The sequence below is a fragment of the Pelodiscus sinensis genome, chromosome 1, assembly GCF_052426305.1.
Source record: "Pelodiscus sinensis isolate ZL-2025 chromosome 1, ASM5242630v1, whole genome shotgun sequence".
Classification (NCBI taxonomy): Eukaryota; Metazoa; Chordata; order Testudines; family Trionychidae; genus Pelodiscus; species Pelodiscus sinensis.
This window is the reverse complement of record NC_143052.1, coordinates 112,622,675-112,633,028: the sequence shown is the minus strand read 5'-3', so window position 1 is coordinate 112,633,028 and position 10,354 is coordinate 112,622,675. Positions and strand designations below refer to the sequence as shown.

General features: G+C 47.0%; 1 protein-coding gene across 1 annotated transcript in view; it reads right to left on the bottom strand.

The window, feature by feature from the left end:
• Positions 1 to 1,235: 1,235 nt before the first annotated feature.
• Positions 1,236 to 10,354, bottom strand: part of USP18 (ubiquitin specific peptidase 18) — a 33,623-nt gene continuing 24,504 nt past the window's right edge. The window contains exons 11-12 of the mRNA XM_006135471.5: positions 6,994 to 7,043; positions 1,236 to 6,475 (exon numbers count right to left, since the gene is read on the bottom strand). Of these exons, the coding sequence (XP_006135533.1) occupies positions 6,427 to 6,475; positions 6,994 to 7,043 (99 nt within the window). The 3' untranslated portion in view covers positions 1,236 to 6,426. The remainder of the gene's footprint in view (positions 6,476 to 6,993; positions 7,044 to 10,354) is intronic.

Genomic DNA, 10,354 nt, shown 5'->3' with positions numbered 1-10,354 from the left:
CCTGAAATTCTTTTGTGTCGTCCGGAGGAAAGGAATCCCCTTCAAACACTGCATCGTCTGCGGGGTGCAGAGCCGGTGCCGATAATGAGCAGCTCGGAGGTGCCGGCATTACCGACTGCACCTGGTGTGATCTTTCTGGTTGTCTCGCCGTACCGGACGTACCAGGCTTGTGTCCCTGACTGACCCAGGACAGTGAAGCAGGTGGAAGAGAGCGCGTAGGAGAGGCTCTCTTCTTCTTTGACACCATTACCGCGGGCGATTTTGATCTCTTTTTCTGCCCTGCGGGAGGCTCTGAGACCTGGTCCTCAGAAGGCTGTAAAGCCTTATCACACAAGAGTAGTTTTAACCGCATGTCTCTCTCTCTGCGTGCCCTCGGTGTCAATTTTGCGCAATGGGCGCATTTTTGTGGCACATGCAATTCCCCTAAGCACCTAACACAAGCTTCGTGCCCGTCAGATGCAGGCATGGCCTCTTTACAGTGAGCACACTGTTTAAACCCGGGTGACCCGGGCATAATGCTCGCTCAGCGTAACTATATACAAGTAATCCCCTAAAACTAAAATTAGTAACTATAGGAATTTTTTTTTTAATTCAACCTTAACTAGTACCTAACTAACTTTATTAACCAAAGTTGACTATCTATAATTCTCTCTCCTTTTTTTTTTTTTCTTTTTTTTTTTTTTTAAAGAAACGGCTTCTCTCTGAGGAGACAAACGGCGCTCCGCCAGCAACCACAGGCGGTTGAGAGGAACTGACGGGGGAGGAGGGGCCCGGACCGTTACAAAGGCGCCAACGCTGCGCGCTGTGCTCGCGCATGCGCGGTCCGGCCTGGCTACGGCTCTGGAAATCTCCGACCAGCGGCGCCAGGACGGGACCCAACACCTTGAGTGGAGCACCCACGGGGACCACTCGAAGAAGAAAATATAGTAACCAAACACCAGGTGGTGTGGTAGCCTTGTACACTCCAGGATTTTTTAGAAGCTTCTGAGTTACACATAGCCTGCATGACCTGTGTAAGCTCGAAAGCTTGTCTCTTTCACCAACAGACATTGGTCTGATAAAAGATAACCCTTCCACCTCTTGTACCCAAGCCTTAACCCAAATCCATCCATCCTCCAACTCCCTTGTCCAAGTCAGAACCCCCTCCTGCATCCAAACTCCATCCCAAACCCACACCCCCTCCATTAATATAATAGAAAAGTGCAGCCTATGACCACTAACCAAAATTCTTGGAGTGGCACCCCTTTTAAAGATTGTTGCCCACCTCTGGTTTGTAGCAATCTGCTGTTCTTAGGGAAGCAGGTGTCTTGTTCTGCTGCCCTCTAGTGGCTGCCAGGAAAGTCTGACATAGGACAGTGGACCTCAGAGATAAAATTACAGTGAGGAAGAGGCACTCACTGGTCTATTCTATGCATACCGAGCTCTGTCCTGATAAAATGGAATTTAGCTTTGCTGTGGAAAGATGAAATCTCTGAGGTCTTACACATCTCCTGTCTTTAACAAGAGTCGCGCCTTTGGTTTTGTCCCTAATTTTGTAGAGCTACATTTTGTGAGACTGATGGGCTCCTGTGTCACAGCATTCAGGACCGGCTTTTAACAAAGGTGAAAGTAAGTTGGTGCACCCCAGTGCAGTGCACTGATAAGAGATTGGCTGGCTGGGGGAGGAATTCTGGATGTGCCCGCATCCTGCACAACGCAGCCATAACACACCCAGGCTCCAGCCCCAGTGCTCAGGCGGCTGGGCAGTATGGTCCCTGCCACCCTGGGAGTTCCAGTAGCTGGGCAGCACAGTGGCCACACTCCCAGCCCTGAACTCCCCAAACACTTCCCCAGTCCCTTGCCTTGAGCCCCTTCACACACACACACCCAAACTCCTGCCCTGAGCCCCCCACAGGGGGGTTGCAATATGACAGTACCTGTAAGAAATTTGTTACTTTCATCCCTGGCTTTTAAACCACAAGGCAAATATTTTCTAGGCAAAGATGCCACAACAGCTTTGGGCTTCTTAGCCTACGTATCATAACGACACAATATAGTTGCAGCACAGTCCTACAAAACACTGCATCTACGCATCTACAGCTATGTGCAGTGGCACTTCCTTTGCCTTGCATTATGTACCCCCATAGTACAAGAAAGTGCTCAGAGTGAGAATGTAGAGAAAAACTTACTATGGTGGGGAAAATAGTGAATTTCTAAACTTTTGCCCTGTGTCAAGCACACCGTGAACATAGTTTTGTGGGTTTAGTGATGCAATTGCCTGCCTCACAAAGATATACTGGGCCTCAGTCTCCACTCACTCCCCTCCCCACTTGAATAGGAGGAATAACTTCACTAAAACCAAGAGCTGGGCTCGTGTGAGTGAAAGAAGTTAGGCCCATCTCTTCGTTGTACCTGAAGTACCTCACGGGATCTTTTTCAGGGGGATAAGACAAAACACCACATTTATTGGGAATACATATTTCAATCACTATTTTATCATATGCACCTGATATATTACACTCATACTCTCTCACACACACAAACATACTTGGTCTTGTTGTTGTTACAACTAGCTGCTCCCCCTCACTTCACTAGCCAGGTGAGTTAGATGGGGAGGGATGGAGCCGGGCTTCTGCCGATTCAGATTGGTGTACCAATGTTGACCAGATGAAAACACAGGGTCCTCCTGCAAGATACCTTAGATTTATAGTAGCTCCCCTCTCATGCAAATCTATACCAGTTAGTCATCATATGCATATGCAAAATCTGTGAGAGTCATCATATGCATATGCAGTTAAGTCTTCTGTGGTACCTTCTTCTGGGTGTTGTCTTAACGCTGCCACATTCATCTTCAAAGAGGGTGCTTCCAAAAGCAGGCACTTGCTTTTCCCAAGGCCAACAATTGTCTTCGCATATTCATATGGCTAAAGTAAGACTTAATACAAGGTTATATGAACCTTTTCATATAACCTTATATTACGTCTTTCCAGATCCATATGGATAAAGCAAGAGATTTAACATATGAAGAAGTTTAATACAGAGATTTAGCCACATCTTAACATTCTAATTCCATGGTGAAGTGACCATAGCTCTGTGTGTTCTGTACGCATTTGAAACTGGCCATGGTACATTGGAGCAGAGTTTTGTTAAGTGATCTAGATATATCCCCAGATATCAGGCCTTGGGAGGACAGGGCAGTTCAGTTGCTCCAGGTGTGAAGAAGAGATTGCTTGACTCAGGTGGAACTGTTTGAGGAAGGGTGGCTAGCAGGGAAGAAATGACTGCTAATGAGAGATGGGGGGAGGAGGCGTAAAGGAATTTGGGAAGGGCAAACTTCTGGTTTAACCAGGCCCTAGTTAGGCTTGATCTATCTCTGGTTCATAGTTCCATCACAGCAGAAAATGCCCATTATATCCTGCTGCCCATGCCACCGAATTTCCAAGTAGTAGGATCCTGTTTCAATGGCCCATGGCTCACGGTCGCAGCAGGAGCTGGAGCTGTGAGCCCTTTAAATAGCCACAGCAACCCCATGCTCTGCTTTTTAATTCAAAGCCTCCGGCCCGAGACAGCTCTGGTGGGAGGCTCGTCCCCAGCCCTGCCCCTTCCAGGGTGGACCCAGCAGATGGCCATGCACCAAAATTAAGTAAGTGCCCCATCCCCCGGGGAAAATTACTGCCCACCCCTGCATTAACAGAATCATTTTGTACTTCAACTCTGCTACCACTAGAGGTCAGGCAACATGTTCAGCATGAAAACAAAGGAAATTGCTCTCAGACAGGATTACAAGGTTCAGCTGTCCCCCACAGTAAGTTGTCAACTACTGTTCAAAGACATAAAAGATGACTTTATGGACAAAGCTTATTTTCAAGGGCACTGCCACACAATGTTTCATTCATAATATAAAAATCATGCTTGTGTAACTGTATGAGCTTTTGCATGATTATTGCCTGAACAGAGACATTTAATATATATCCTCAAATGCTTCACGGTAGTCTGTTATTGGATACCATTTTAGCAATATTAAGCACCAAAAGAGGAATTTATCATAAAATGCAAGTAGCATCTATACATTATACAAGTATTTATACATTATAGTTTATTCTGAACCACCCAATGCCTCTTCTGCAATAAATTACAGTTATTAATGTTATTATAAGTTTAAAATAAAGTGCAGGTAGGACAGAATAAAACCGATTGCCCATACAATGCTGTAAATGCCTGCTAATTAATTATAAATCCCTCGGTTACACTCTTTCACCTCCCTTCTCCCTTCCAAAAACCCATTTAAAATCTATACAAGCATCAATAAAAACAGAACCCATATAGCTTCTGTCATTATGAAGCTGGTACTAAACTTATTAGATGTGAGTGGTGCCAGTGAAGATACTGCAGGATGATCCACTCTGGTGCAGAAAGTGTTCTCTTCAGCACCACCCAAAGTCACTGAGTTTTTTCCAAGATGCAGTATGTCGGAAGTAGCCGCACACGAGCACTATAGCCAAAAATTGTAACTTTCCCTACAGATAACAGTTGAAAGCTTGTATACCCCATAATGAGATTTTATAAATATGTGCACTTCAGAAGGTTACTTGTCACTGATATCCAACCCTCTTCTTTCCTCATTCCCAAGTCCTCCTCCCAGCGGCACCACAGCGAAGTGAGAGCCAATGTGCAAGCTGAACTAGTGGCACAAGAAGGTCATGGACATGTGACACAATATGAAGATTGTTTTCCTGCTAATTAAGATGATTTTCATTTTCTTCACAGAGCCACACTCTCTTGCACAGCCTAGGCAGCCATAGGAAGAGCAAGGAAGAGCCAGTCTGCAGAGCAGAGTCATTGGCGTGAGTGAGACAATTTCTATGCAGCAGCCACTAGAGACAATGGCAATTGTGGGGAGGGGCAGCGGCAGCAGTTGGGGATGTAGTACATAGGGCTATGACCCCCTGATTTCTTGGGCATCCTCTTGCTGGGACATCCAGCAGTGAAAAGCAGCAGGTCCCCCCCGCTGTGTGTCCATGCGGAGCGGAAAGGGAGGGTACATCAGGGAAGCAGGCTGAGCTCCCCAGCCCACCACATGGAGCTACTTCCCCTTCCTTGCTTCCCACTACCTGCTTTGTAGACTCCCGCAGTGAGGTGAGCTGGGGCGGGGAGGGCGCATCTATGAGACCAGGAAGAGGAGCTGCAATGTGGTGATGGGGTGCTCAGCACCAGGCAACTCAGGTGAAGCCCCATCTGGCCCTAGCACCCCAGAAGTGAGTGAGGAGAGCAGGCTAGAGATGAGGGTGGGAATGGAGGGGGCAGACCCTGCTACTGCTGCTACTTCAGTGCACCCCCAGGCTACGTCTAGACTGGCATGATTTTCCGGAAATGCTTTTAACGGAAAAGTTTTCCGTTAAAAACATCTTCAGAACCGAGCATCTAGATTGGCACGGATGCTTTTCCGCAAAAGCACTTTTAGCGGAAAAGCGTCCGTGGCCAATCTAGATGCGCTTTTCCGCAAAAAAGCCCCGATCGCCATTTTCGCGATCGGGGCTTTTTTGCGGAAAACAAATCTGAGCTGTCTACACTGGCCCTTTGGCGCAAAAGGGACTTTTGCCCGAACGGGAGCAGCATAGTATTTCTGCAAAAAGCACTGATTTCTTACAGTAGAAAGTCAGTGCTTTTGCGGAAATTCAAGCAGTCAGTGTAGACAGCTGGCAAGTTTTTCCGGAAAAGCGGCTGATTTCCTGGAAAAACTGGCCAGTCTAGACACAGCCCCAGTGTCAGCTGGGCAGCCACCAGACAGAGAGCAGGAGGAGGAGGTAGTTGCTCTTCTCTGGTCTAATACATAACAGCTTGCTGCTGCTGGGGGCACATTGAAATGGCAGCTGCCTTCAGTGTGCCTATCAAGGAAGAGGTGACTGGGAGGTGCCAGATTGCCCCCATCCTACAAAAAGTGGCTGATAGTTCTCCAACATCTTGTTAACTGAGACGATCCAGGCCCCGAGCACCATCCCACCTTGGTGCCACCCACCCTGATGGCGCCAGAGGAGAGGGGACAACTGTGCGACCCAACTGTGTTGCCCCTTTTCTTGGCCTTGTTTTGAACATGTGTTAAGGGATCGTTCAGCCAGGCTGGGATGACTGCAAGCTCTGCACGGGGCTGGGCAAGAGGAGGAGGTGATTGCTCTTGTCTTGTCTACCTACCAAGTTTCAGGAGGTGGAAGCCGAGGCAGCCCATGGGGTAACCATGTGCCCCCACAGAACCTTTCATTTCCTTCACAGACACACACACACACACACACCATACACAGTGACGTGTTGCCACTGAGCTTAGATCAGGCCTCCCACTCTGCTGTACTGATGGATTTGTAGCATATTCTTCTTGAAGCAGGATTGTCAGAGTCCATAAATTGGGCAGGTCCTCCACAGAGCCCCGAGTCCTTGGAGCAGGCCCAGATGAGGCTACTGGGGATTCTTTCTCATGTAAACCAGGAGATAGGCAGTTTCACCCCTAGCGGAAGAAAAGAACAAAACGATTGTGAGCATGAGGAGGCTTGTAGTTAGACCCACCTTCCACCCCAACTTAGCTTCTTTTCAGCTGTCCTACCACAGATGAGGTGACCTTGTCCTTTCTTTCACTGTCCAGATAGCTCTATAACAGTGACTGAATAAAGGTGCTCAATTGGCAGGATGAGTTCTCTCTACCTTTTACTCTTATGATTTATCTGTGTAGAAGGGTGGGAGAGAGAGACCCTGCCTGTGAGGTACTTAGCACCTCACTCTCCTTATGGGCTGGGTGACAAAGGGGGTGAACAATGAAAGGCTGCTGTTGCTCACACACTTGTGACTGTAGTTTTACTTCAGCCAGGTAATAGTGCATTAACATGGCCATCCTGTGAGAAATCGTCTCCTTTCTCCAAGTATACTCCAGACCAACATAATTCAGAATGGTTTCCATACAGACACTAACCCCTCGCCTAATAGCGCTGCGGGGGCAGCATAAGAGAAAAATAAGATGCACCTCCTTACCAGTGAAAACGTGAATTCCCATAGGTACTTTTGACATCGTCCCATGACACCTGCAATGAACCAAACAGAGTGCGCTGGTAAAAACTCTTGAGTGATGGTTAGATACATTATGGACTCAAGATACTTAAGGCCAGAAGGGAACATTGTGATCAGCTAGTCTGATCTCCTGCACATTGCAGGCCACAGAACCGCACCTACCCACTCCTGTAATAGATCCATAACCACTGACTAGGTTACTGAAGTCCTCACATCATTATTTAAAGACTTCAAGATACAGAGACTTCACCATTTATTCTAATTCAAGCCAGCCAATGATCTACGCCCTAGATAGCAGAGGAAGTCAAATAACTCCCCAAATCTCTGCCAAGCTGACCTGGGCGAAAATTCCTTCTCAACTCCAAATATGGCCATCAGTTAGACTCCCTAGCATGTGGGCAAGAGCTACCCACCAGACACCCGGGAAAGAATTCTCCACACTAACTCAGAGCTCTCCTCATCTAGTGTCCCTTCTCTGGCCTTTGATGATACCTATTACTAGCAGTCACAGATGGGCCACATTCCATCGCAGGCAATCTCATCGTACCCTCTGTGACATTGAGACAGAAAGGGTTAAGCAATAGCAAGCTAAATGACCCAAATTCAACCGTTAAAGACATATTAGAACAGAATATAAATGGTAATTAGGGCTATTTCTTATAAATTGCTAACATAGGCATGATAGCGCGAATAGAGCAAATCCAAAGCTGTATATTACAGAATTAAAGGTAATGCTAACTGTTTGTGTTTATTTATATGCTGTTATATGTTAGCCAGGGTTCAGATGGTTCCCATCTGTTACTAGATCTATTGATTCAGAGACCAAAAAGGAATATTGGCATTTAGAAGGAACTTAGTGTAAGAATATCATTGTCTATATTTCTGTTTGAAGTTTGTAGTAGACTGTCTATGAGCTGCTTAATGGATAATTACTTTGTGCTGATGAGTGCAACTAGTAGCCTGTGTAAACATAGGAAATAGGTGATTCTACTTCAGTATGACTGATCATTTGGGATTGGTAGAATTTTTATACGATGATTAAGATTTTCAGTTATCCTCATCATATTTGACTGGGATGTCTGGATAGGAGCCCAAGGCTGGATGGGAACTGCATTTTTGGATTCTGGGTAACTAGTAAGATATTGTGGAAGCTGTTTTGTTGCTGGCTTGGAGAATCTAAATATTAGAATAATCACCAATTTGGGGGGTTTCTGCCCCATTCTTTACAGTTTGTCTTGATTTAGTAATCTCAGCATGTCCCCCCTGGGACTCCAGTCATATCCATCCCTTCCATAAACTTACCAAGCTCAGTCTTTAAGCCAGTTAGTTTTTTTTGACCCCACCGTTGTCTTAGAAAGGCTGTCACAGAACTTCACTCCTCTGATGATCAGAGATCTTGGTCTACTTTATTTTGGGTCTGCACATCCTAAACTCAAAATGCCAGTCATCTGAAGAAGTGGCTTGTGCCTATGAAAGCTCATGATACCAGCTACATGTTTTGTTAATATATAAAGTGCTACCAGACCCTTTGTTGTTTTTTAAGTTTATCTTGTACAGACTAATACCCCCTAAAATGTTCAAGCCTAAACTTATTGATGGACAATTTATATTCATTTTTTCTTGTGTCAACATTAGCCATTAACTTAAATAACTCCTCTCCCTCCCTGGTGTTTATCTCATGATGTATTTTATAGAGATCAATTATATCTCCTCTCAGCCTTTGTTTGGTTAGGCTAAATATGACAAGCTCATTAAGTCTCTCTTGTAAGGTAAGTCTTCTACTCTTCTGATCACCCCAGTAGCCCTTCATCTGTAGTACTGTGTGCAGTACTGGTCTCCCGTGTTTAAGAAAGATGAATTCAGACTGGAATGGGTGTAGAGAAATCCCATCAGGATCTTGTATAATGGTTACTAACACTTCCCTGTCTCTACTGGAAATACCTTGCCTGATGCATTCTAGGACTGTGTGGGTTACCTGGCTGCAGAGGCCCCTCCCCCACAGCCCTACCGAGCATGCCCGGGCTGCAGCAGGGCTATAAAAGCCTGGGCCAGGACTCAGTCAGGGGAGGCAGCTGAAGGAGAAGGGAGCTCTCCCTCAGCGGTTGCCAGGGACTCCAGGAGAGGCCAGAAGGAAGGCGGAGGCGAATCGGTGCAACCCGGAGACTGCCTGCCGAGGGGACGCCGGCCTGGAGACCGCAGCCAGCTGGGCAAGTCCACGGGAAGGAAGCCCGGGGGTCCAGGTAGGAAGTGGCCCAGGGCAGGAGCAGGAGCTGCCGCTCCCGGCCCGAGAACCTTGGCGCGTTTCGGCTGGATGGCCCCGCCGAGAGAGTGACCCGGTACCTGGTCGCTCACAGGGCCCTGGGCTGGGACCCAGTGGAGTAGGGGGGGCCCGGGTCTCCCTACCTGGGGTGTGCCCCCGCTACAACGACAAACTGCGTTGTGGACTCAGCCTTGCTTAATGGGCCAGCTATAGCCTGTTTTGTGGACTCTGGCCAGGGGGCCTTAGCCCTGCTTAAAGGGCCAGCTATAGACTGTTTCGGGGACTCAGGCCAGAGGGCCTTTGGCCTGGCTTAAAGGGCCAGGGAGAGACTGTATCACAAGGGGTCGGGGACCCAGGCGGGAGGGGCCTGCCACAGACTGCATTAGCTTTTTGCACAACAGCATCACACTGGTGGCTCATAATCACCCTGCAATTGAGCGGTACACCCAGATCTTTCTCCTCCTCTGTCACTTGCTGCTTCTATGTCCCCCACTTATAGCAAAATATTCTTGTAGTTAGTCCTTAAGTGCACGACCTTGCACTTCACACTACTTAATCCCATTTCTATTACTCCAGTTTTGAAGGCCATCCGTATCTTCTTCAATGATACCGCAATTGTCCTATGTATTGGCAATACCCCTCCCCCCCACTTTGTGTCAGCAGCAAATTTAATTCCTGATAATGATAACTGCACAGACGTTCTCAAGAGAGGTTCTACTCATCCTTTTCCAATAATTATAGGCTCACGAGTAAGGGAGCTGTGCCCCTAATCTTCTGTGAAATGGAGTTCCACTCTCTCTATTCCCCCCCCCCTTTCTTAATGAGTATATTGAATGTTGGATCCCTGTGTCTGTGAACTATACCTTAAAGCTTAAGGACCATATTGTCTGCAGAACCTAGCAGCCGCTCTGTGTCCAGTTCAGTGCACATTGTTAAAGAAAAGAAATGCAGCATGTGGTCTCAGGTAGACTATGTTAGTTATTTCCTCTGTTTACCTAATCTAAAATAAAAAGCACTCATACTGGCAGTACTGTTTATTCTTTTGTAAGGAAAGCATGGTTCCCT